Source organism: Lepidochelys olivacea (assembly GCF_965140295.1).
Source record: "Lepidochelys olivacea isolate rLepOli2 genome assembly, chromosome: 7".
NCBI classification, from domain to species: domain Eukaryota; kingdom Metazoa; phylum Chordata; order Testudines; family Cheloniidae; genus Lepidochelys; species Lepidochelys olivacea.
In genome coordinates this window covers 97549179-97576345 of record NC_140417.1, presented here as the reverse complement: position 1 = coordinate 97576345, position 27167 = coordinate 97549179, and the positions used below count along the sequence as shown (strand labels likewise).

The window sequence follows — 27167 nt, the reverse complement described above, 5'->3', positions numbered from 1 at the left end:
ATGAACTGCATAAATTTATAATTGTAACTGGCAGGACCAAGAGGAATGGAACATTTTTCAGAGATGGTTCATTCTAGCCCAAACACCTGAATTTTTTTTTCTGAGTCTGTGTAAAACAATATTGTATACTGAGTTTTCATGCGTTCTGTTGCAGTCTGATCCCTCTAATGCAGGTGTTACTTCTTTCATTGACCAATGGAAGAGCAAATAATTTCCTTTACTATCTCTTCCTCTGTCAACTTGGACCCTGATTCTGCAATCTTAATCAAGAGGAGTAGCTTTTACGCCAGCAGTTCCATTGATTTTAATTGGGATGACTGACAGGAAAGTAAAGATTTCAGTATTAGGCCCTCGAGGTAGCAAGACTACTGAAATCTCTCTAGTATTCAGGTTTTCTTGGATAAAGGAAAAGTCTTTGTAGCCAGGGCACTTCTTCACATCTATATATTTTTTGTTAACCCATTTGAATCCTATTAAAAGTAGGTATGTGGCTATTAATCATTTTAAAAGGCTATAATGCCTACAGGTTCACAGATTCTTGTCTCTTTGGAAGTTAGAAGTAGAGTAAGCTTGGATGGAATTCTTAATTACCCTGGCAGGCACCAGTGTCTAAGGAAATGACTACAAAACTCGGGCTGTATATACACAGGCGTTTAAGCTGAAGCTTTTTGATGCACATCAGGAAAGTCTCTATATCTGGGTCACACCATAGTCTACATGCAGAATGCCTGATCCATTTTCAGTTCACGTCATGTGAACACACAGCAACACTTTGCTGTGAACTCAGAGTGTCGCATTCTCCAGTGGGATCCCATGATTTGCTGCTGAACGGTGTGTGTCCTGGGATTGTTTTCACTGTGAACTGTGGGAAGTCAGGCTGGTTCACATTTTTAAAAGAAATCGCATATTTCCACTGTCTCCATCCCATTTGTAGGTGGGCTCATGCCATTTTTGAATTGCTGTTGGCCAGCATGGACCCAGGAATGCTCCGCACAGCTATGATGACAAACACAAATATGCCTGGGCTACTTGGGCTGTATTATAGCTCTCATACCCAGATGAATTTGGCATTGGACTTTCACACCAACTAGATGATTTGGGAGCAGGAAGATACTCTGCAATGGTGGCATCAGGATAAGGCAGAAGAACAGGGGGACACCAAGCTGTTTCCAGGTCACCCACATAGTGTTCAGCGCCATTTCTGAGCCCAGGAAATCAGCATGGATTGGTGGGAGCAGCTCGTTCTGCAGAGCTGGAATGACCAGTGGCAGTGAGAGAACTTCAGGTGGGGAGGGCTACCTTTTTTGAGATTTGTGCAGAACTGACCACAAAACTGCAGCGACAACATACGAACAATACAATCCGCCATCACCATGCAGAAACTAATCACCATTGCCATCTGGAAACTGGGCCCCCCAAAAAGTTTCCAGTCTGTAGCCAATTTTGGGGAGATCAGCTGTTTGGGCCATTCTCATATAGTTCTGTTAATGCCATTTACAAGGTGTTGTCTAACTAGATCATGAAGCTGGTAATGCTCAGAAGATTGTTGATAGCTTTGAATTGCATGGAATTCCCAAACTGTATTGGGACAAATGATGGAATTCAGGTGCCTATCATTTACCCTCTCTCCCTTTCCCTAGCCTTCTCCCCCAGCCAGGGCATAGAATTTATAAGCAGATAGGGGTATTTTTCCATGGTGCTCCAAGGACTGGTGGACCACCATGGAAGGTTTACAGACAAAAATGCCGCGTGGTCTGGGAGGGTCCATGATGGCAGGATCTTTCAGAACTCAGTACTTTTTAAATTAATGGTGAACGTACTGTTTGCACTGTGGACATTAATGGTGTGGAGGTTGGTCCAGTTATTCTGGGAGACCTGACTTATCCCCTGTTGCCTTAGCTAATGAAGCCATAGAAAGGCCACTTTGACAGAAGGAAGGAACATTTTAACTATGGCCTAAGTATTTGTAGAATGGTAGTCAAGTGGGAATTTGCCTGTTTGTGTTAGGAACCAGGACGTAGGCGGTCTGGCCTAGTGGACACAGCAGGCATCCCGATCAGCTCTCTCTGCCTCTGCTGCTGCCGGTTGATTACTTCCACTTTCACATGGTGTCTGGTTGACCGGTCAGTCCATAACTCTAGTGTTCGTATCTTTGAGGTTCTGCTATACTTAGATGGGTGACTAGGAGGCAGAGAAAGGTCTTATTCAAAAAGGCAAAGGGTAGACCAGCTTGATACTCTGTGAAGTTATGGTGTCCCCCCCAGAACCACTGCAGGAGTAGAAGGGGCTTGCAAGCTGTACCAGGGGCATAGGGCATCCAGCCATTCCCTGTAACATGTGCAACAAAACAGCTATTTCTTAGGCTTAGGTCCTGCTATATTTCTCCTGAAGACTTCGGAGAAAGAGTGCAGAGAAAAACAGATAGGATCCTACAATGATTGTCAGCTACTATGTGAGTTACAGGGCTTTTGTACCTCAGCAGAGAGCAATGTAGTTTGTGCCTTGCCCGGACATGCAGTGTGCACTCATATCTCATGTAAACTACAAAAACCAACCACATTTCTTTTCCTCTAAGTCCTGTCTCAGTAAACGTTGAATTTTGCACAAATGAATGCTTCAGTTATTCATATTTGCTGCAGGAGGAAGGGTGGGAGAGTGGCACAGACTGCAGCTGCACCATGCTGGCAGGCACCATTTTGAAGCAGCAAAAGGGCTGAGTTAGGAGGGAGGGAGGAGCTCCTAGTTCACCTCAGCCAACAATAATAATATATAATACATTGTAAATATAAGTAATTACATGCCAAAGTTCCCTCCAGGGGATCAGATTCTTCAGTCCTGGCCTGGGTTTCTGGCTGGGCCTCGGGTTCAGCTGATGCAAGGCAGGAATTGAGGTCAGTAGTAGCAGGGCCGGACAGGGGCTGGCTTTCCAGCTGGCCATCATCAGGTTCCTGGGTCCCAAATGGATCTTAGCTGTCAGGGGCAGCTCCTTTCAGGCATCCTCCTGCTCAACCTCCAGTGGGTCTAGCTGGCCGTTGTCTGGTTGAACTGTTGTTATGTAAAATCCTGTCCAGTTCATTAAAAAATGGACAGGTCCCATGTCCTCTACTCGATTGTCTCCTTTTATCCCTTGTTTCAATGTACTTTCTCCTGAGCTGCTTATTCTTTATCTGACACTGATCAGTGTCCCAGTAGTGACCCCACGCAGATATCTGCTTTGGAAAGTCCACAAAAAGGTCCTTAATCTTGTGGCTGACTGCAAGAGCTTCCTGAACCAACGCTTCTCCCCAGGTGGTGATGAAATCCAGCGTCTCAGCGCGGCTTCAAGCAGTTGCACAAGGCGTGTCATGGGGCTTCTTGAGTGCAATTGTGGTTGTGTTGCCAGAATAATGATACACTGGGATCCAGGAGCAAATCGGCAAAATCTGGCTCCGCAACACTTTTTAAAGGAGGGAAGCATCATTCTGGACACTTGACACAAGGGCATGGAGGGCACACCAGTTACTAACAGGGACATGTTAGTAATGATCAACCTGCAAAGCATTATGAGATTGCCATTGGAGGCATGCAAAAGATGGTGTGCAACAATTGTGTGCACACACACAAAAGACGAAACTAATTCAATTTGAAGCAAACCTAGTCCACTTTGTGAGAAGACTCCAGAGTTTCCAACAAATGTGGAGCTAGTGCACAGTGATGAGTTGCGTCATATGAATGCAAGCTTTTTCAAACCAGACTAACTTGATTTGATCACATTGACAAGCTCCAGAGGTCAGCTCTTAGCTGTGCCAACTGACTTGCTATGTCATCTTAGGCAGATCGCTTTACTTCTTTGCCTTGGTGTTTCCACCTCTAACAGCGTACTACCACTTATAAGACTACCCCACACTGACATTCTGAAGATGAAATTAGTTAATGTCTTCACAATGCTTTGAATATGTAAAATACAACACCAAGTGCTAAAGAAGGGCTCATATAAAAACTTTGGATCCAAACACCCTCCAATTTTGAGCAGGGAAGGTAAGGGGTAATTAAATTATTGTATCAGAATATAAGAATTGTACATCTTGGCCCCATTCTCTATTATTATTATTTTATTTATTTATTGTAATACTTTGCAACAGATAAAATAGGCATAAAAGTATGGAATAAAATGAACAAAGAGAAACAGTGATGTGGCCATTATCACCTGCATATTTTTCTGTAGGTAATAGTTTTGCTAAACAGTCTTCTGACCAGGTACAGTCAGTATGCCACCCTTTAAAGTGAACATGTAATATCTACAACCTGTTAGTCTTATTTGTCCTGATCTTATAGTAAAATTTTGATTCCCTACATTTATATGTAGTTATTAATTAATAACAAATTTTCAGCATTGGCAACCAGCATTTTTGCCCATCAGTAAACTGATTGGGATTTTTCTAATTAATTTAGCTATCAAAAGTTCTAACTGGCAATTTTTTGGCACAATGTGTTTATTTGAAAAAATCATCTTTGCATAATACAATTACAGATTTCATCTTCATAATATCAGTTTGTTTTAAGAGGACTTCTTTAGACCTCGATGTCATTCCAGTGATATCTCTCAGCTTTTTGTCAGCAGTAAATGGCACCAAGCAAAGCCAAAACTGGGATATGAATCAGGAAAGTTGGCAAAGCAGACGGAGCTTTTCTTGTGTACAAATCGTATATCAGATTTTGCAATGATAGTGTGAGCAAATTGTGGTAATGTAAATGGTTTAACTTTTAAGTTCTCATTTTCCTCATAGTCCATGAGGGGACTAATCAAACTAATGTTATGTATAGGTCAAAACTGACAGGCTTTTCTTAATGGTTGGTTGCAGCTGACAGTGGATAGTATTTATTAATAGTACCTGCAATAATTTGTCAATTGAATGGAGGGTTTTGAAATTTTCTTAGCAGAAAAGGATAGCTCTTTGCAGGAGAATTTGCTTCAAATAATCACTGTCATAGGTTCGGTGTGCATGAGTTTTTCAGTGAAATAATATTGTTTATGTAATAGATTGCCATTGGGTAAAAATGTGGAGGGATACTTTACAAGCAAAGCAGTATCTCATTTAAAGACCCAGGTGTTTTCTTACTTTATAGCTTTGAAATGTCCAAATGGGGGTAATTTATTAAAACTTTAAAGCCATTTTAAACAAATGTCTCCTATCTAGGCATTATAGCTCCAGAAGGCCACTTACTGTAGGTTTCTTTATAATTCTTTAACTATCCATGTGGGCCCTTACCTCCAGCTCAGTTGGGATTTCTGTCATCATCATGCTTATGTTATTTATTTACTTCCAGAGTACATTTATGTAGTGCCTTAGATTTATTGGTTCTTTGTTGTGCACTGTGCGCCTAATATGGTATAAAAGTATTTTGTGCTTTTTGTCCAGTGATTTTTTTTCTAATTATAGTCATAATATTCTGGTCAATTACTTCATGTCTTCAGCAGTTGATAATAGGAGATTGATTAGTTGGTCTCTGTTCCCAAAATGAGATGCTGATTCAATGACCGATTTACTTGATTTTATTCCACTTTGAAAGATTTGGCCAATACCAACATCTCTAGAAGCCTGTACAATTTTTAAAATTATTAAATAATAAACACTGACCTAAGTTTTTAAAAAATCACTGAAAAAAGTAAATAAACAGCCACCCCTCACTTAGCTCCCAACTCTGATCAAAAGCCTGAGAAAAGATGTAAGCTTTACACCATATCCTGAATGTCATCTGTCTTGGTGATAGCCAATTCCAGAATCCAAAGCCTTCCAATGAGAACATCTTCCTGCAGATAAGCAATTCTAAGGATTTTTAGCTCATATGTCTCAAATGTGATAATGGTACACAGAGAGGAGGTTTTTCAGTCAGCCATAACCTTGGCTACATAGGACTTCATAGATCAATATCAGGCCAAATAGTAACAAATAATACTTAGCACCTCTGTAGCACTTTTCATCCATAGATCTCAAGGTGCTGAATAAATATGGGGAAACATTATGGACCTCTATTTTACAGATGTCAAACTGAAGCAACAGAGAGTTTGAGGCAGGTATTTTCAAACGTGTCCATTAATTTTGGATGTCACAATTTTTGAGTGTTCACCCTGAGACACTTAGGAGCTGATTTTCAGAGGTGCTGAGCACCCACAGCTCCCACTGGAGTTAGTCACTATTTCTACCATCTCCTCAGGATGCTTTCCCTGGCTTCTGAGCACCTCTTCACTTGTCTGGACTGAACTGCAGCCAGGTTACTCACATAGAAGCCCCTGTTTTAACCAGGGAAAGCAAATAAACCATACGCATATGGATATGAGGAAAAAGAAACAGAACTACATATCATCTGCATGCTTATAACAGTACAGACCAAACAAGCTGTTAATATATAGTGAAGTTTTATTCCAAATAAATTAATGCTGTTGTTGACTGTTCACAAATAATTTTGCTAACGCTGTACTTAAAAGCGAAATGTGATTGTGAATATATAGCTTTTATTACAATATATTTTAACATTTTGCAATTACAATTCCAGGGATTTTTTTTGTAAAGGACTTTTTTGTTTTTACATAGAAAGCTGCATAGACAGCAGTTAATGTATTTTTGTCTGCCTTTTCAGAATTAGAGATCAGCGGTTTGAGAAGGTTTCATATTTTGTGTTTGGAGATTTCAACTTTCGACTGGATTCCAAATCAGTAGTAGAGGTAGGACTTACTCCTTTCTTCATCTCTTGGCGCTATCTAAGGGTTTTCATTTCTAAAATTTGTTTCCCTTTGGAGAGAAAAACAGAAAATAACTTAACAAAGCAATCTTAATGTTGACATCAAACTTGCCAAGGAATACTTTTAGGGGCTTTCAACATGAACATCTAACAGGTAACTCAAAATTATTATTGAAAGAATTTGATTAAATAATAAAATAACACCACTGAGATAGCAAGAGGTACTAAACGTTTTCAGTCTCCCAAGAATACAATTGTATTATGATAATCAAACCCGTTGGAACAGCAAGGTTGTTATTTATGCCATTATTGTGAAAAAAACTGGTCGTTTTTGTCCAAAAAGGCAATGAAGGTTCAGGAAGCTATAGTGCTAGGATTCGCATTTCTGAGGATCAAGAGGACTCGTTTGCTACTTGTAGAATGTTCATTTGCCAGCCAGTGATTCTCTCAGTTCAGTGAGTTTTAAAATGGACCTCAAACATGATGAATTTACTATAATCACTATGGGCCAGATCTTGGCAATTCCACTTACATTGGGGCAAGGCCCCAAATGCAGCTGAAACACTACATTTCTATTGTGTGGGGGAGCATACTTTAAAGAGCACATGCAGAGGGACTGCACTGAAGACTATTGCTCTGTGATTGTCTTCTTTACTGGACAGCAATTCCCTAGGGGGAATTGCAAGTGTGATCAGTGGGCCTCATATTTTGACCAAAGTCCCAGGGCTGCAGGATGGAGAGGGAGGTTTCTGTTCCCTAAACTGCTGCTTTGGTCATTTGTGCAAAGCACTTTCAGCTGGGCTTTGTGCATGAGGCCAAAATTTCATTTTAAGCTTGTGTCTGTTCTTATTGCTATATCTCATAAAGACTAATTCCTATTTGGCTTTATTTTTTAAGCTAAATACATGTTGTTTTGCATGTGTAACTAATGAGGAAAATGATATAATGCTAGAGATATTTCATAAACTTCTATGACAGAATTCCACAAAACCCACAAACTCTGTGACAATATTAATAGATGACATTTTTGCAAACTTCTGTGATATGAGCATCTCAACATGGAAATATGAACAGAAGATGTATCTGAAATCAATGAGAATACAATAAACCTTTTTCACAAGTCGAGATTACCTTGATTTACCTGGATCTGAGCTTTAGCAGTAGTCTCAGGTTTAACAACTACTTTATTCTCCTGTTTACCCTCTTTAAGTCTCAAAGGTATTTTAGTGTTCCTTTGGCATCCTTGAGGGCAAGTATGCATCTTCTAACCCAGGGGTTCTCAACATTTTTCTTTCTGAGACCCTCCCTCTGACATGCTATAAAAACTCCATGATCCACCTGTGCCACAACAATTGTTTTCTGCATATAAAAGCCAGGGCTTGCATTAGGGGGTAGCAAGCAGGGCAACTGCATGGGGCCCCACGCGGCAGGGGGCCCTGCGAAGCTAAGCTGCTGAGGCTTCAGCTTTAGTCCCGGGTGGCTGGACACAGTGAGAGCGTGGCTTTGGCTTTCTGCCTGGGCCCCAATGAGTCTAATACCATCTTGGAGAACACCCTAAAACCTGCTCACGGCCCCCCAGGGGTCTCGGACCCCTGGTTGTGAACTGCTGTTCACACCCAAAGGTTGATACTTTGTGGTTTAAGCAGCAGGAAGTACTGTGTCTCTATGCTCAAAGTCAAGGTACCTTTGCCTAGAGATGCAATGCATTCCCATTCCTCATGTGATTAATCCCTACTCTGATGAAAAATCGGGGTGTGTCACATGGCAGCACAGTATAGAGAGGTGGAGTTTAGATAAACCTTCATCTTTTTATTCACTGCAATCATTTTTAACTGTAGTTAAATGTTTTAATTAAAGTGTAATTGGAGTGAAATGGAAGGACTGATTCAGAATATGCAATTTCGTATTGTCTATGTTAAGGATCCCATCTTTGTCTGTTATATTGGTACTACCCCAGTAACTTCCATATTTACAGAAAGAAGAAGTAGGCTATAGAATCATCTATTTGGGAGTAGTCTATGCTATTTTTGTACTTTGCTCGGGGTACACTAATGTAACTGAGAGCACTTGTATATGAGAAAACATCTGTCAATCAATCTTCAGCAGTACTGTATATAGGACTTTATCCTGTGAGGTGCTGAGTACCCTCAGCTTCTACTGTTGTCAATGTAATCAATCAGGATTGAGCCCATAATGAATACTTTCTTAATTTGCTGATTTTTATTAAGGTTTTAATTAACGTAACTACATTTGGATTCAATTAGAAATATTACAAATAGCTCACAATTTTTTCGGAAGTATGCATGTGTATATTAGGTACAAGTATTATATTTCTTTATATGGTGTCTTCTACTTACAAGATATGAAAACTTATCAAAATCCACTCTTTAAAGAAGTCATTAGAAAAAAGGCTGAAGTTTTCTCTTCCTTTTTAACTAAAGTGGAATTGGAATTTTTTTCCTTTAAAAATGTATTTCTGTGTCAGTCTGAGAAACCCAGGTTCAAGAGTCAGGCCTAGCTATTAGAAATGGAAAAGATCTAGCAGACTGTCAAATCTACCTGCTGCCCTTCTATTGCCCCAGCATCTGTCATGTATGGGATTATCCTTGCGGAATATTGTGTTCCTATCTATCCTCTTTTTGAATATCTACAGAGATGGAAGTTCCACAAATGACCTTGCTAGGATATTCTATCATCTACACCTTCTTCCTGTAAAGTGTCTTTTTCAAATATCAGATCTCAAAAGAGGGAATTATTATTTAGCATTAGAGTACAGAACTGGTAGTCAGGACTGCTAGGGTAAAATCCTGGCCCTCGGAGTCTTTGGTAGAATGGCACTAAATGGATATGAAGTGTAATTGATCATCATCCTAGCTGATAATATAATGTTTGTAAAGCATTTCAAAATGTTAAATGCTATAAAAGTGCTAAGTTCATATTAAATGAAGAGTAATGGTCAACCTCCTAAAAATAACAAGAGTCTAAATTTAGGCAGGCCTCCTGGTGACATCATAAACCCAAAAAGTGAAGCTAGAGTGGCAGGTACAATTATAATCTTATGTATCATTTTGGTTTATTTCATTGATTAAATCACCTTTATGCTTGATTTTTCCATTAATTACTGTGGACAGGCAAATCTTGGTTTTTCAGTTCAAAATCTTTTAAAGAGATTCACTTCTAACAAAAGAAGTAATGACACTAGTAATGGGGAACAATATTTGAATCATACAACAAATATGCAGTAATAAAAATGTTAAGAATAACCATCTTTAGTACCGGCATAGCACTTTTCATCTTCAAAGTGCTTTACAAACATTAATGTTTGCTACATATGTGCACCTAAGGTTATAGAAAAGGTGCAGTTTAAACATGAATCAAACTTTTTTATACTTTCTTTGTGGAAGAGCTCTTTTGGAAAAATTGCAATTGTTTTCTGTTTATTGCTTTATTAGACAACTAGTATGCCACATTGCCCTGTGCTGTATGATCATGTAATGAAAGATGCTTTTGAAACAGTGCATATGCATGCACAAGGAACTATAGTCAAAGTTGCTTTGAAAATTTTAGCTCTGAATTTCTTTACATATGTCCAATTCAAATCACAACCTTAACACTGTAGACTTTTGAGCTGAATATGTGATATGTACTGGTATGTCCATAGGATTTACAAGATTTAAGAACTGGCTATGTCTTGTGCAAATCACTTCATAGAACAACTGGCAAAATGTTACAGACATTTTGCCAGACATGGTGCTGGCAAAATGTCTGTAACACCATCTTGACACAGAGAGGTTGTTTATGAACTGATAACAGGTATACAGGATTCTGATTGGGAAAGATTTTGTGATATGGTGTAGGTTCTTAGAGGATAGGGGTGTAAACTGAAAGTGTTTAGTTATTAGTAACTTGTAATTAAAATGATTCCAAAATAGAACCTTAATTACTTGAGCTTGTGTAGTGTTTATCATGCTCAAAGATCCCCAATCACTTTACAAACTGACTTCTAAATATAACAGCCCTTTCCTGCAGTAGCCCCTAAATCACACTGAAGTCAAGGGGAAGTGAAATGAGTTGGTCTTGGTCACACACCAAATCATGGCAGAGCAGGGAACAGAAACTGAGTAATTGTGATTCCCAACCAGTACTCAATGTTAATGCAGTCAGATTTGACAAAATATTGTAAATGTATGGCAGGTTGAATTTGTGATTTGGTATCTAAAGGGAGCAGGATGTAATCTAGACTTGAACCTTTCAAGTAACAGGCTGGTGTCCTTTGGGTGTTTTGGATATATGCACATGCAAAGATCTTAAGCATTAATTTGATTGTCTGGAAGTCTGTAAAATGCTAGTGTTCTAAGGGTTAATCCAGGGTACTGTTATCCTTGTGTATGTTAGTAAATTTATCTCTGCTTTTTCTACTGACCTTTTCCCACACCTCATGAGACAGCAACTGCCAAGCACTTAGTTACTATAAGATGCTACAAGCAACAGATGCCATTTGTTGAGCTATAGGATATAATATCCAAACAGCAGCAGAATGTTGTATATTTCTAAAATCTTTCTCAACAGAGCCATTGAAAGAGGAGAGAGGAGGGCTACTTCAGATATGGACTCCCTATACCTAAGTACAGTGTGCTAAATCAGATGCCAAAATGTTGCTCCTATTAATTTATAATTAATATACAATAAATCATTAGTATATAATCCATTAAATGTTTTATGGGAACCTTAATCTAAAGCTTTATTGATTTCTTTGCTAGGAAATTCTGCTTTACTGTTGTTTGAAGTAAACCAGGGGGGATCAATAAAACAGGGCTAAGCTTCTGGTGAGTCTGAGATCCCTGTGTGCATGAACCAGTGTGTCATCTATAGGGATAAACTGGCAAAAAAGAAATAGGATCTCAGTATCATAGCAAACATAGCAAATACTGGAAAAGTGCAATTGTTTTACAATAGACTTCAATTATAGTACGAGTATAATCTGTAGTTTAGCACTGTGATGCACAGTAAAGATAATTTTAGAAAAACAGCTGCTGTTTAGGCATGTCATCTACTAAACTTTTCAATGGCTTTTTTTAATACTGAGGGAAGCTAACTGCAAGATTCCAATTGTGAAACCTAGTTTTGTTTGACCAAAGTGGAACAAAAAAGACAGAGCATCTGAAATCATAGACTATTATTTTCTAAAGCACATACATACATGACATTTGTGCGTATGTGCTACCTCTGAGATTGTAGCCAATCCTGTGCACCCGCACAGGGAGTTGAAGGTGTAAGATGCCCTGGCACTGGGTACCCAACATTAATTGCAGAGAGTGGGAGGGAGCTGTCTTTGTGGAATTGGTTGGGGGAGTGTGCGCTGCCTCTTCAGCCTGCAGGGGGACATGTTATAGGCAACAATGTGCAGCCCCTTGCACAATGCTCATGGCAAAGCTATGATTTGACCAAAAGGATGTGAGAGCCACTTCATTAGCAAAAATGTTTGTTTCATAAACTGGTATTTGAAATACTTAAGTTACAATAAAAGGGAGATAACACTCAAATGAGTTGGCTCAATACGAGTGAGTCCAAAATGGAAGGCCCCCATGATTATGAGGGAAATATACAAGATATGCTCGTGCACAACCTTTTTCATTTGGATTACACTGACACTTTGAGTTACAAATCTTCGTAAAACAAGAATTTAAAATGTAAGCACTACCAGATCTTTAGTTATCGTGGCACTATGTTGCTGTGGCAATAAGCCACAAGAGTTTGTCTTTTAGCTGAAGCCTTGGTAAATCACCACTCTCGCTAACTACATTAACCCACTAAAGAATAAACATCACTTCATTGCTTTGTTACCCTGCACACCTAATCAATTGCTGGATCCACTAGACTACTGTTAATTGGTATCTACTTTGTCACAGTTCAGATAAAGTAGACGTAGATTTTAGCTCATTATTCTTTTAATCATAGCTGTTCCAGCTGTGTTTGCTCTAAACGGCATCGTGACTTTCCTTGTTTATGTCAGTTCTGGGCTTAAAATAGTAGAATTAATTAAAATAGAATTCCCTATAACCATATAATGGAAAGTACATCATATAATATTATAGGAATGATATGAGAGAAGGAACTAGAGAGTATTCTAATGGTAATATATAGCTTACAAATTGCATTATTTCTGGTTTTTGTCATCTGATCCTGAATATGCCTTTTTATTTAACCGTTGGTGAATTTTTAGCTGTCATGACAGTGACAGATTGATAGCCAACACAGTGTAAGTTTCCACTCACGTGTCAGCCAATGCACCACAAACTGACCTGCAACACCCACATGCATGGATAGTCTTGTGTATCTCCTTATTAGAGACTGCTAGATGTGCTGACTTGCTTTGGTGGTTTTCTGGTAAGGACACTAGGAACTTAAGGGCCCAATCCTGCAAATCATCATGTTGTAGGGTAGCTTCACTCATAGAACTATTCATGTAAGTGAAGTTAGCCCTTGTTCAGAAGGATTACTAAGAGTTTAGTATTAGGCTGTAAAAAGATGTGTCTTCTATATCAAGATGTCTTTTACAATAAAATAACTACATCCTTTTTACTCGTGATAAGTGTCGGGGGTAGCCATGTTAATCTGTATCCACAAAAACAGAAAGGAGTCCGGTGGCACCTTAAAGACTAACAGATGCATTTGAGCATAAGCTTTCGTGGGTAAAAAACCACTTCTTCAGATATATCTTGTTGTTTTTACTAGTGATGACACTGTTTTAGACTGAGACCACCAGACTCCATTCTTTTGTACAATATGAGTATATTGTACCTTTTAAATGTAAATGTCTTACAGCTGCGCTTTTGAAAGAATACTTTTTTTAAGAAAACATTTTGTGAACGTTTTAAAAATATTTTGCTGACATAGCACTCTCTTTTACTGAAAATTGTCTAAGAGTCTTCTTTCTTTTTTTCCTAAAAGTGTTCCCAACAGAGAGGCGGGAAAGTAGAATGTGTACTGATTAATAAAATAGGTACAAGACAAAGTCTCATGTGTAATGAATATGTTATATTTAGATCTGCTCAAGTTTTGTTCACTTTAAAATCTGATGTCTAATTCAATAATGTTTTTATGACAATCAATTATATTTAACTCATCCTCCATTTATAAATTTGGCCAACGTAGTATTTATTGATAATAGAGTTGCAAAGCTTGCTTAATAGGCTGATTTTTGAAAGGTCCGCATCTCCATTTGAAATATTTTAGGGGTCCACAAAAGAAAAAAGGCTGAAAGCCACTGGTATAAACAGTAACAACAAGAAGTCCGGTGGCACCTTAAAGCCTAACAGATTTATTTGGGCATAAGCTTTCGTGGGTAAAAAATCACTTCTTCAGATGCACTTTTACCCACAAAAGCTTATGCCCAAATAAATCTGTCAGTCTTTAAGGTGCCACCGGACTCCTTCTTGTTTTTGTGGATACAGATACTCGATGTAAACAGTGGCTTTTTTTGGTCATTTTTTCTGATGTTCTGCTGTTACCATGGTGATGGAAGTTAATAACACATCTGCATAGTGTAATGCTCCATCTCTGTACTTATCAAAAACGTGAATTGTGAATTTATTGCAATGTGTTATTACAAATGAGGATAATAATGTATTTCCTTTGAGACAAAATGCAAATTGCGTTGTAAGACTTAATAGCAATGGGGTTTGACTCTGAAAAAATCTGCAGTAACTGAAGGTATCATGTAGCTTGAAAATGAAACCTGTGCTAGAATGTTAGAACAGTTTTAAGAGTCCATATTAAAGCCCCAGTCCTTGAAACACTTAATAGGCACCTGAGTAGTCAGCAAGACTAGTCCTGTGTTTAAAGTTAAACCTATGCGTAAGTGTTTGTAGGTTCAGGGACTAAATGGGAACTGGATGACCATTAATTGAATAATACATTAAAATAAGGATGATGAAATCTTAAAGCATGACATTTTAGGGCTAAGAAATGAACAAAACTTAGTAAGTAAAGTTTAGAGGGGAGGCACGTGAGGGATTTGATCATGAAAGTGTACGTTCTCTAATTTTGCACATGTAACAAAAATAAATGAAGTTAATATGAATGAATGAAATAGAACATCTCACTGGTCACCGTAAGTGAATTCTCTTCTGTCAATCACTGAGAGCAAGCAGCTTACTACCTTCTTCCTGCTGTGACTGTTGTAGACCACACAGGGTTTTACACTGTGACAGATCAGATGTCATTTTAATCTCAGAATTTGGCATGCTTCTATACATATTTTGTTAATTAAAACAACTAACCAGTGTCTAATGTGTTCCATCACTTTCAAAGATACTTCACTGCGGTAAATTTGGGAGTAGAATTGATCCCATAAATCTTTCTTTGCCCCCCTAATTCATAAGGATATATGGAAGTGTTAGGGAAAAGGTCATGACCTCTGTCTGTAAATTTGTAAGGCTGCCTACACACTGGTGTCCAGTGCTAGCTGTCATTTTGTGCTTTTAACATGCCGAAATGCCCTTTCCCCTCTGTTTGTTAGAGCAGATGTTCTTGATTGATTTGCCTGGCATGGGGGAGGGTTTTCACCCCCAGGGGTTTGGCTTTTCATCTATAGTTCTTCAAGCACTGAAGCAGGAAACAGGGAGCTTTCCATAAAGTGGGCAGTGTTCCTCTCTATGGAATTGCTAATCACACTTTCTGCATGATCCGCCACCATAGTGTGTACCCTCAGATTAACTCCTGGTCCTGCAGATGGAGACACAGTGCATTCTTTTGAGTTATCTTCAGGGCAGTAGTTTCAGTCTTGCCTCTAGAAGATACATTGCCTCTCTTACTTTTTTTTAGCCTCAAATTATTCAAGCCACAAGCTAGACCACTTTCCTTGTTTTGCAGTAGCATACCAGCCAGGAACTGCAACATCTCCTTCTTTCCTGCAGACACTCCAGGAACATGATTGTCTAATGAATGCTCATTGTTCCCTTTAGTGGATCAGTGGTAAAAATAGGCTACCTTACGATCTCCTGTTACTTCTAATTAGGTGAGCGAAGTTGGCATGTTGCCTTATTTGTTTAGTCAGCGCATTCCTTTCACAGGAGCAAGCAAAAGTTGGAACACTTTTCTATAATATAGGCCTCGATCTGGGAATATTGTCACCTTCATTGGGCAGCAGTACACTGTAGCTGGCTATATTAAATCTCTCGGGATATCAGAGGTTCTTTCATAACTAAAAAAAAACTATCCAACAAAGAAGTTGTAACAAGGTGGTCTGCCCCTTTACAGGCCGGGGGCCTAGGGCCAGCCACCCTTGTTTGATATCAGACCCAGCTAGATAGAGGTCAGGTTTTCGATAAAGGACGGAGTGAGCTAGTTGGAAGGGAGCTGCAGGAGATAGGTTCTTGCAGTTGCCCCTGGAGTAGGGGGTCGAAGTGAAGGATGTGTCTTCCTTTCAGGATTCAGAAAGGCAAGGGGAAAAGCCTCTGTGAGCTGTAGCCCATGGTGCGGGCAGAACCGCTTTTTGTTTGAATGTTTTATCTAAGTTTGAAGAATAAAACTGTGCCCCAAAAGAGACTTGAGCACGTGAGTCCTTTGTGGGCAGGGGAGACAGACCAGGAAGCCTACAGCAGCCTACCAGTATATCTTTCCAGTCCTGGGTGTCCATCTTTGGTGATATAACCTGAGTTAGTATAGTAAGTGTATTTTGTCTGCTTTAGGATATAAACTTACCCTCTCTGAGTGAGACCCTCTGATACCTGATTCTCTAAAAGTTCCTTATATTTGCGGTAGAAACAAGAATGGTACCTATATTGCTTCTTCCCAGCCCCAACATTCCTTAGTACTGCTATTAATCTAATGTATAAACAAAGCTTTTATAAGAAATAAAGTTCTCCTCATCCAAAGAAAAGACCATTAGGATAAACTTTTGTATCCACAATTTTTTTTCCTAGATGTGATCTCTGCCGTCCGCTTGTCCCAAGAAACATTATTACTTTCATTTTGCACTACCCCCAGCAGTAACAAAGTAGAAGTTATAGTAAATTGAACATCAGAGGATAGGTAAGATGTCTGCATCATACATTAAAATTTATGAAAATAGTGACTCAAATGAACAACTTAGTGGTTTCCAAGTGCTACATACTACAATAGATTTAATGCTGTATCTCAAAACCCTGCACAAGAAGAATAAAAGCCCCTGGGCTTAAACTGAAACTTCATTCTAATACAGCTATATCTCATAGGCAGGTGTCTCTGTGCTAGATTTCAGCAAAGAAACCATTTGAAAATACATGGACGTTTAACTAAATTAAATTATTGAAAAAGAGTGTTTTGAAAAAGGAATACAAAAATCACAAAATCACATTGCTTTCGATTGCCCCTCTTCCACACATTCATTCTGTTTGATTTTATATCATCTAATTGGAAGGAAGCAGAGACCTTGGCATCTTATCTGTCTGTTTAACTCATAACACATTGTAGATATTATAATAAAATCATTTTCATTAGATACGACAGTCTGGGTACAGTGTGGTCCTCCAGTTCTGAATTAAGAAATTGGTAGTTCCAGACAATACTGGCATCTCATTCTGCTCATGATTGTAAATTCAGGAGCCAGGGGTGGCAATCCAGATAGATAATTTGCTACTACTAGAAACATTTTCATCTCACAAACCTGGGTTTCCTACCATAAAGGCACTTCTATCTCACTTTCTATCCACACATCTTCTGTGATCTTCGTAGCAGAAGGACCAGTTTGTGGTTGCAATGGAATCACTTTCAACTGAGCTATCCAGAAGAGAATATAAATAAAGAACTTGTTTTCTCTTACGCCAAGCCAAAACCCAGGAAAGTAAGGATAAACTTAGGTCTGCTTCTTTTAAAGATGTCGCATTTTTAGAGCACTTTCCTTTTCAGTTGAATAACTAAACAAAGTGAAACTAAAAATGATACTATAAAAGCTCCCACTGGACAGCCTTGCATAGTGTTAGAGTTGCGAGGCATCTGGTTTTCAACCAGAATGCCCGGTCACAAAGGGACCCTGGTGGCTGCGGTCAGCACCATTGACCGGACCGTTAAAAGTCCAGTTGGTGGTGCAGCAGGGCTAAAGCAGGTTCTCTGCCTGCCCTGGCTCCATGTAGCTCCCAGAAGTGGCCGGCATGTCTGGCTCCTAGGCCCAGGGGCCAGGGAGGCTCCACGCACTTCCCCATCCCCAAGTGCCAGCTCCACAGCTCCCATTGGCTGGGAACCACGGCCAATGGGAGCTGCGGGGGCGGCGTCTGTGGGGGAGGGCAGTACATGGCATCCTCTAGCCCCTCCTCCTAGGAGTCGGACATGCTGGCCAGTTCCATGAGATCCATGGAGTCAGGGTAGGTAGGGAGCCTGCCTTAGCCCCGCTGCGCCGCCAACCAGGAGCCACCTGAGGAAAGTGTCACCCAGCCGGAACCCGCACCACACACCCCCTCCCACACCATAACCTCCTACCCCAGCCCTGAGCCCCCTCCTGCACGCCAAATCCATCATTCCTGGCCCCACCCCCAAGCCCACAACCCCAGCCAGAGCCCGCACCCCCTCCCATACCCCAACCTTCTGCCCCAGCCCTGAGCCTCCTCCTGCACTCTGAACCCCTTGGCCCCAGCCCAGAGCCCCCTCCTACACCCCAAACCTCTTATCCCCAGCCCCACCCTTGAGCCCACACCCCCAGATGGAGCCCAACCCCCCTGCCCCAGCCAGGAGCCCTTACCGCCTCCCGCACCCTGAACATCATTTCTGGCCCCACCCCAGAGCCCACACCCCCAGCCGGAGCCCTCACCCCTTCCAGCATCCCTGCCCCAGCCTGATGAGGGTGCGGGAGAGCAAGCGATGGAGGGAGGAGGGATGGAGTGAGTGGGGGTGGGTCGGGCCTCTCAGAAAGGGCACAGTAGGGGCAGGGGGCAAGGCAAGGGTGTTCGGTTTTGTGCAATTCGAAAGTTGGCAACCCTATATAGTGTTCTGATCCCACAGGGAAATCCATATTTGTGGTCTGAGCTCCTTAGTTTGGGAGCCTTCAAAGACACCACACTGAAATTTTGAGTGGCCAGGCCCACCTTGTGTGGCTCCCCAGTGTCCCATCTAACTGATTGAGGGGCTTCCTAGGGAACTGTGTGCATTTTCCATATCAGAAGAAGGGTCATTATGTTAAGGGGCCTTTGGGAGGGGAGGGTAGTTTGAAAGTGTGAGGAATCTCAGGAAATTTTTGTGTCCTGAAGGAACATACAGAAAAACTCCCCTCCCCTTGTCTTTCTCACAACGTACTGCTCTGCTTTTATGTCAGTAGGGAGTGAAGAGGCTGCAATTATATTTTACATTATTCCTTATTTCTTACCGGCACATTTTATATAGACATTTCTCTTTTTCACAAGTCATAGATATCTAATTATCCATTCAAATATCCCTTAGAAAATAACAGGCTTTCCTATATGAAAATAAGACCTCGAGCTTTTCACCTCTAGGTCACTAGTTTTCCTCAAATCAGTAGAGGTGTTTGTCTGGGTTTTTTGTTTTGGTGTGTTTGTTTTAATTGCAATTACCTACACTATTTGGTAGCTATTTGGTATCATCTTTGCAATAACTTGGATATCTTCCAGGATCCAGTGATCAAATGACCCACATTATCATCCTAACAATTAGCACGAATTGGAACCTTTGTCAGTCTCCGTGATGAGATCAAGCCCATGGGCATGGTACTCCTCTCCCTGCTCATCCTTGGAGATGTGGCACCCAGAACAGACCTGGGTTCACTTGGCAGCGTGAGAAAGCCTGTTCTTCTGTTGCCTATGCAGTCCAGGTCCCAGAGCTATGTAGCATTTTCATGAAAGGCACAAATAAAACTCCATCATTTTTAATTATGTATTATTTGCAGATAATATTAAAAATACACAAGTTTAAGTGCATATAAGAACAGTGCATTCTTATTACTGTCACAATGTAAGCAAGCATTTCTCTTAAAATTTCTGGAATGGACAACCTGTAGAAATTAATAACTTTTAATTGCACTCACAGTATTCACAATGCAGAAGTGAAATAAATGTGTACATAAATCATAAATCTACAGATAATTTGCTTTTGAGTAAACCATTTTAAATATCATTTTGTGGCATGAGGCCTCAAGCAAAATGTGCTAGAGCACTCTTGCCTTCCTATCCAAGTCCTCTAGGCTGTGGGAGTATTCCCCTTTCCAGGTCAGCATCATGACACTGGGTGCCTATTGTGTGCCCTTTGGATTTAAACTAAATCCATTTAATACACAACTTCAACTCCCATCTTACCCCCTCCTCTTCATTGACTGTAACCTTTTAGAGGTAGAGTGCTGCTAAAGCCCATGTTGCAGAATAAGACTATCATCTACATTATGTTAATAGTAAAGACAACACAAAATTATTTCTGAAGCACTTAGACGTCTTTGAATATTTTTTCCATATCTTTAGAACATTGCTCTGTTTAATACAGGGTTTTTTTAAATGTTTAAGAAACAAACCTTGCATGCATCCCATTTCTTTCAGTCATTAGTCCAGTATTACTTTTCCTCTGGCAATTTGATAGATTAATACAAAAATTAGGAAACATTTTTCTTGTGCAAAAGCACATCTCAAGTGAAACTAATCTATCATTTCCATAGGTTAATTTATTCCTAAAGTGGTCCTATAACATCATTCAATCCAACTCAGTAATTTCCATAACTACAAATTGAATGTATATCTGCAAATGGAGGTTATCATATCAGTCTGCCAAAGCAACAAAGATTAAGTGATCTATTTTAATATATTTTGGAATATTATGGCATTATAGGAGTTTTTGATCATCAATATTCTTATTTACAGTACAACAGAAAATGTGGCTTATACTGGAAAATACCCACTACGATACTGCTGCTTCTTGAATAAAATGGGGATCATGCTAAAGGGATCCTATAAAAGCATTTCAGAGTAGTATTAAATGATATAAAAACACTTCTAAAGAAAACATGAAATTGGGACTATTGCGTAGAACCAGATCACAAAAAAAGATACGATTTCAGTGATTAAATTTCCCACCGCATTTATAAAATAACCTGTAGCCTGATTCTGGTAATCAGCAAGGCTCAAAGTTCCTCCACAATTGGAAGAGACTATGTGTTGGAAATGTGTGCTACTACAGGACCCTATGTACTGTCTTAAATCCATTGCCCATGCAGTAGGATTGGAGATCACTGTGGCAGTCCCACCACTAGGCTAAGCCTCCTAATGCAGTTTTGAGGCCAGCATGCTATTGGGGCCCTCAAATAGACAAATTTACATTCTTTTAAAATGGTGAGGCCTTCCCCTGAATGTTACAGTAGCTTCAAGTTCTTCAATATGTGAACAGCTGTCACTGCTCCAGCTGCTGACTTGGATCCTGGTTTATCAGCCAGCACTGCCTGCTTAGGATATAGATAAAACAAAAGTTGCTATCAAAACACACGAACTGCGTCATAAATATCCAAGTGCACTGTGACTGTGTGCTTCAAAGGAAAGTAGAAGCTCACTCAAGAGACCAAAAATCCTCTGCCTGAGAAGGGTCAAAGTAAGGTAGAAATTCCTTCCTCTCCCTGCAGCCAATCACTTCAAATCCCAGAGTTCCCTCAAGATGTACAGAGTAAGTAAATAAAGTGCTAGTTTCAAACCACAAGTGGGTAGGCAACAGAAATTTGACTTAAGGAATGGAGATGAATAGATCAGACTACAGGCGCCTTAATACATGGCAGCAGTGGGGAACAGGAAAATAAGGTGGGACCTAGGTAGAGGAAGCAGAAGAGAAGCTTCCCAGCAATTGGATCACCCCTTCACAGCTAATCAAGGATATTACAGTAGAACCTCCAAAGATACGAACACCAGAGTTATGGACTGACTGGTCAACCGGACACCATGGGGAACCGGAAGTAAGCTATCAGGCAGCAGAGGAGACAACAAAACCAACCAAACAAACCAACCAGCAAATACTGTACTGTACTGTGCCTGTATTGCATCTTAAAGATAGGCACATCTGGGTTGCCTGTCTCCATCCCCACCCCCTACTCGCCAGGGTGCGGGGCAGCCACTTACAGATTCGAGTTGATGAATGCTGTTTTCCCCTCTTCTTCCCCGCCCTGGTTGGGAGGGGGACAAGCTTGCAAGCTCAAAGCCTGGGAAAGAAACTTCCCGAGCTGTTACTGAAGCCTGGCCTGGAGTGTTAGCTGCTGGAGCCGGAGCCTGCCTGCACGCGGCGCTCTGGAGGAGCAGCTCCGTTTTAAAGGGCCACAGCTCACATTGCGCACCCACTGACACTGTGGTGCCCCAGGGTGCCTCATTCATCACCCTTGCAGCCAGGGAGTTAGAACCAGCTGCCTGTCTCCACCCTTACTCACTGGCAGCCACTGCAGAACTGTGAGCTCCCACTCCAAGCAGTCTGCCCTGAGGAGCATCCCATAACGCGTTGTTCAGACTTACGAACATTTCAGAGATAATGAACAACCTCTCTGCCTGAGGTGTCCGTAACTCTGAGGTTCTGTTGTATAGCTGGTCAAACCATGAAATGCTGGACCTTGCATATGTGGTCAATTTAGTTGATTAGCTGCCTGAATCAGGGTCCCAAATCGCAGCCAGGAACCATAACCTCAGACCTGGAGCCTGGCTCAGCATGGTCATGAATTAGCTCCTTTTCCTCCGTCAGCACTATAGAAGAATGATAGTTATGAACTCTAGTGGAGGGAGCAAGATCCCTGCACCAGCTGAGTTGAGGGCTGTTCCAGCAAACTCATCCACCATCTAACTGCATGTAGGATAGAGTTCTGAGCAATGTTCCTTCTACTTCACTATTCAGTAGGATCCTGCAGTTTTATATAGTTATCTCTCAGTAATACATTAAAATCTGTACACAATTCCCAAATACAGAGGAATTTTTTGTGCTTTTCCTAATTGTGATTTTGTAACACAAAATCGCAGGGCCATAAAACATTCCATTCACAAGTAGATCTTCATGAAAGCAATATAGTTGTGCTTTCATTTTTAAAAAAAAAATTGGGATGTAGAAATATAGGTTATAGAACTATAAACTTGCCTGATGAGCTAGTTGAAATAAAAATTAAGAAATTCATAGTCATCTTCCAAATGATACTTGTGAGGAGGAAAACCCTGTTCTGGTATTCAATAATCAGTTTAAGTTGAGGTCTGAATCTAATAGGTGTAATAAACACATCCTGGTACATATAAAGTTAGAGCTAGTGCCACTTGTTTATATCATAATCTGGATCTAGATCCAAGCTTCCCCACAATTCAGCGTTGCTTCAACCTAGAGTCTTGGCTTCAGCCCATCTGTTCATAAAATGAGTAGGGTGGCCTTGAGGATTCTCTCTAAATATTTCTCTCTACTGTGGGATGATGAGTTATGATAGTGAGAATTATTTTGGCGGAAGTTGTGAGTACTCAGCTCCTCTGAAAAATAGGCCATCAATCCCTCTTGATCTTTTGTGGGGTCAGGGTATTTTGGAGATTATTCTGTCTCCCTGTGTCATCTTTCCTCATCTCTTATCTGTGCCCTCAATTTGTTCTTTGTTTTCTTTTTGTAATCCCCATCTATGTGCCTCTGTGTACCTCTTGACCATTTGTCCCATCCATGATCATGTTCTCCCAGTCCCCTATGTCCCTCCTTTCCCTGTTTCCCATGTCTGTATGGGTCTCCCCCACATCCCTAACTCTTTCCCCATATCCTAGCTCTGTGATTGGGTCCTAAAGGAAAGATGTGGGATATCCCATCCACACCCACCCCTCTTTTTTTTCTTCTTTTAACAGCACTTGAATTTGACAATGCTTCTTTATGCCCTTTAAGAAGAGATAATACACATAAAAGTCAGAATTTTTTGCAAGTGGCTAAGAACAATGAATAGAAATCAGGCCAAAAACAGCTGATGTAAAATTATTTATAACTCAGGTTATAAAGTACCTATGCAGTGTACTTCAGTATTTGTGTTTATAATTAGATGATTATGTTCTCATGTGTTTATTTAAATCACTAAATGTTTACATGGTTACTGCCTGAAACTCAGTGCTTGGGTACATTTGTACGTTCTGTTGTACTTGCAGTTTCATTTTCGGTATTCATTTACACCACAGTAGATGTCAAATATGTATATTGTTTTGAAGACCATTTTTCCAGGCTTTTCCCAGCTGGTTTGATGCTACTATCCCCTTTCACCACTCTGCAATGTTGAATTGTAGAGCATCAATGTGATGGTGGAAGCTGATGCAGTGGAAACTGGCAGCAGCTAAGAAACATTTTATACCATTTTTGCCTCAAAAGTAAAGTGTGTTGGTTTTGGTTTTTTTCTCAGTATGAATTAAAACTGGGAGCTTTATTTAGGCATCTTTTTAAGAGATCAGCACAGGTGCCAATAAAACACTGCAATCCCAGCTCTGAATTGTTTGGGACCTAATACAGGTGCTGCATATTTGTGCAACAAGGTCAGTACGTAGTGGTTGTATTTACTGTCTAAGTTGACAGAACAATTAACTGTGGTAAACAAAAAGAATTTAATATGCTTGGCTCTTATTCATATAACATTTCAAAGAAGGACATAATGCACAGCCTCTTGGATACTAATGGTGGCACTGAGCTTTTCAGAGGTTGTCCCTCTTCCTGCAGAAACAGCAAACTACTGAAGGCTTGACTACATAGCCTGATCAACCAGGCTAAAATTAGTCCTCTCCTATTATCTGTCCTTAATTAATTAAGGATAAGTTCTTCTATGAAAGTGCTACAAGCTATGGAAAAGTGCCCTAATCACTTATTGTGCGCTCCTTCCTCCCAACACTTGTCATTTTGTTCCATTTTCACTTCCTTCTAACCTTTTCATAAAAATGAAGTGTTTCCTCTTCCATTTGTTCTCCTGTCAGTGTGCTTTTTGTACCACAATGTTTGACAGTGTTTAAACTATAAAAGAAATTTCATCCCCTGTCAGGTAAGTGCAATGAAGCTATCGTTACAAAAGAAAAATTGCTATTGTTTTTAGTCTTCAAATAAATCTTCACTTCATGGGGAACATTTTTCTTAATGACTCATAAATTTTTAATCATTTCACTGAAGACAAAATATGTGTGTTAGGTTCTGGGCTGTTTTTGTATAGGGTTATTGTAAATACCTTTGCCTCATATAAAGACTTTAACTTTTTGTTATGAACTCAATTAACTTGAGGACTCATTGTTGGAAACAAGATCATGTGTAAAATGAAAATGTAATAAAGCTTTATTAAATTAAAATGCATAAAACTTCAGGTCTAATAAGGACAGTTTTATTAATGAAGGCAAATTACAGCAGCCCATCTGAGGCACCTGCTAAATGTTCATTATAAATTACTATCATAGACATTGTCATGAGTTTCATATTGTAAAGGCTTATAAAGGCATGCAGAGTCTTTCCCTAAGGGACTGTATATTTACTTAACAGTATATTTATTGCAACTATTTATTTTTTAGTGGTGACAAATGGCTTCTGCATTAAATAAATGTATAGATATTAGGAATTATTCCACTTCAGTTCTTTTTGCTGGTAATCTAAGTCAAATTTGAACCCAGATACCCCGGGGGTGAAGAAGTAGTGCATTAACCCACTAAAACCCTTAGCCCCCTGTTGGGGCTGAGGATTTTAATCACAAGTCCTCTCGATAGTGCTGGGTTCAGCAGCACTGATTACCCTTCTCTTCAGCTGATTTTTTGACATCTCCAATTCCTTTCTGATGCTGCCACGCTTACTGGCAAGATTCATTGGAGGTTAATTAAATCCATCTTCAAAACAACGAGGGGCCAATGAGCCATATCCTCGTTGCAATAGTAAATTAAATGATGCAATTGTTTCTACCTCCATCATGGATGGGGGAGAGCTGACTGAATGAATTGTTCTTGGGCTGCATGCTTCAGGGCCCTAGAGGGTCTAGTAGCATGTGGTCATAAACCTGCTTTTAATTTGTAGCTACAGGAAAAGATTACACAGTTATCAGCAGGCGGAGGTCTCACACAGCATCATGATATGAAAGATGACACTGTTTAAAAAATAAAAAGAGCTCTATTCCCAGCAGGAATGAGCAGCTCCTCCTAGTTCAGATGCAAATTAATACAAACATAGTTACAGAGCAGAACAGAAAAGATGATGCTTTGATCAAATTTGGCACTACTTGGGCCAAATTAAATACAATTATCTTGTGCTTTCTAATAGGGCTGAGCGTCATTAAACTAATTAATAATGCAGTCTATAAGCTCAGCACTGCTGCTGTGATTGTTCAAAGTGTATGTTTTATGCCTTGCATGGTAGCAACTGGCAGCTGGGGGACTCAGCTGGCACTGGATGACAAAGAGTGACAGCAGTACCAGTAGCGCTTGTCTCCTCACAGTCCGCGATAGAGCTGGCTGCTGCCACACCTGCCATTCATCACCTAGCTGACAGTGATTGTGATTGATCGCTTTTTGGACGCTTGAAGCCCTTTTAGTTTTTACTGGTTGCCAGTTCCTGTCAGAGAGATACTTATAACTCCATCTGGGCCTGTTTTGGGGATGAAGGGGCTTATAAAGACAAATTTAGCGTCTAAGGACCCCCAATTCAATAGAATTATCATATTTCCTAAATTATCGGGGGCAATTAGAAAAAAAATCATGATCATGCCCTTCTTCCCACAATGGCAATACAGATCGTGTACCAGCTTTCGCACAGGGGTAGTGCTACTGACATAATAATAATACTCTCAGTTAATATTTATCTAAAGAGAATCCTTGAGCTCGTTCAGCTTGAAGTTGGTCATTTCGGAGAATTTACATGTCACTTTATTCACAATACAATATAGCTGTACTAAAAAAGCTAACTAAAAGCAGCTTAAGGGTAATAAGTGTATGTATATCCTGGGGCCAATCTCTGTTCTCAGTTGCACCTATGCAAACTATCTAAATCCTCAAGTGCTTGCATATCTCAGAAGTCTGCAAATTAATTTTCTGCTGGGTTAGTCAGGGTCACTTGCTAATTAAAGAGCAAATCTTCAGAAGTACAAAATCACCCTCTGACTAAGCTCAAAGGGTTTGATCCTGCAACATGTTGAGCACTTTGGTCCTGTTCCAGCAAAGTACTTAGGAATGTGCTTACCTTTAAGTATGTGAGTCGTCCCACTGACTTCAGTCTTTCTTACTTAAAATAGTTATGTGTTTATGTGCTTTGTTGGGTCAGGACGAGAGTCGTCTCATGATGCTGCCAGTGCAACTTCTAAGGGGGGTGGTAGAAAGTCTTTTAAAATGCAAATTGTCAAGGTGATGTAGTGTTAAATGGCTGGTGTCACGTATCAAATTTTCACATAAATGAATCTGTGAAAAAAATTTTTAATAAATCTAGTAAATACAATTATATTTGTATAAAGAAAAGAGATACATATACTTAATTATAAAAGGTTTCAGAGTAACAGCCGTGTT

The 27167-nt window shown here is 40.0% G+C and overlaps 1 protein-coding gene across 4 annotated transcripts in view; it reads left to right on the top strand.

Moving 5' to 3' along the window:
• INPP5A (inositol polyphosphate-5-phosphatase A) overlaps positions 1-27167 on the top strand; it is a 426365-nt gene that overhangs the window by 309355 nt on the left and 89843 nt on the right. For all 4 annotated transcript variants that reach the window (XM_084635262.1, XM_084635265.1, XM_084635263.1 and 1 more), the window contains exon 9: positions 6619-6703. In XM_084635262.1, coding sequence (XP_084491388.1) covers positions 6619-6703 — 85 coding nt within the window. The remainder of the gene's footprint in view (positions 1-6618; positions 6704-27167) is intronic.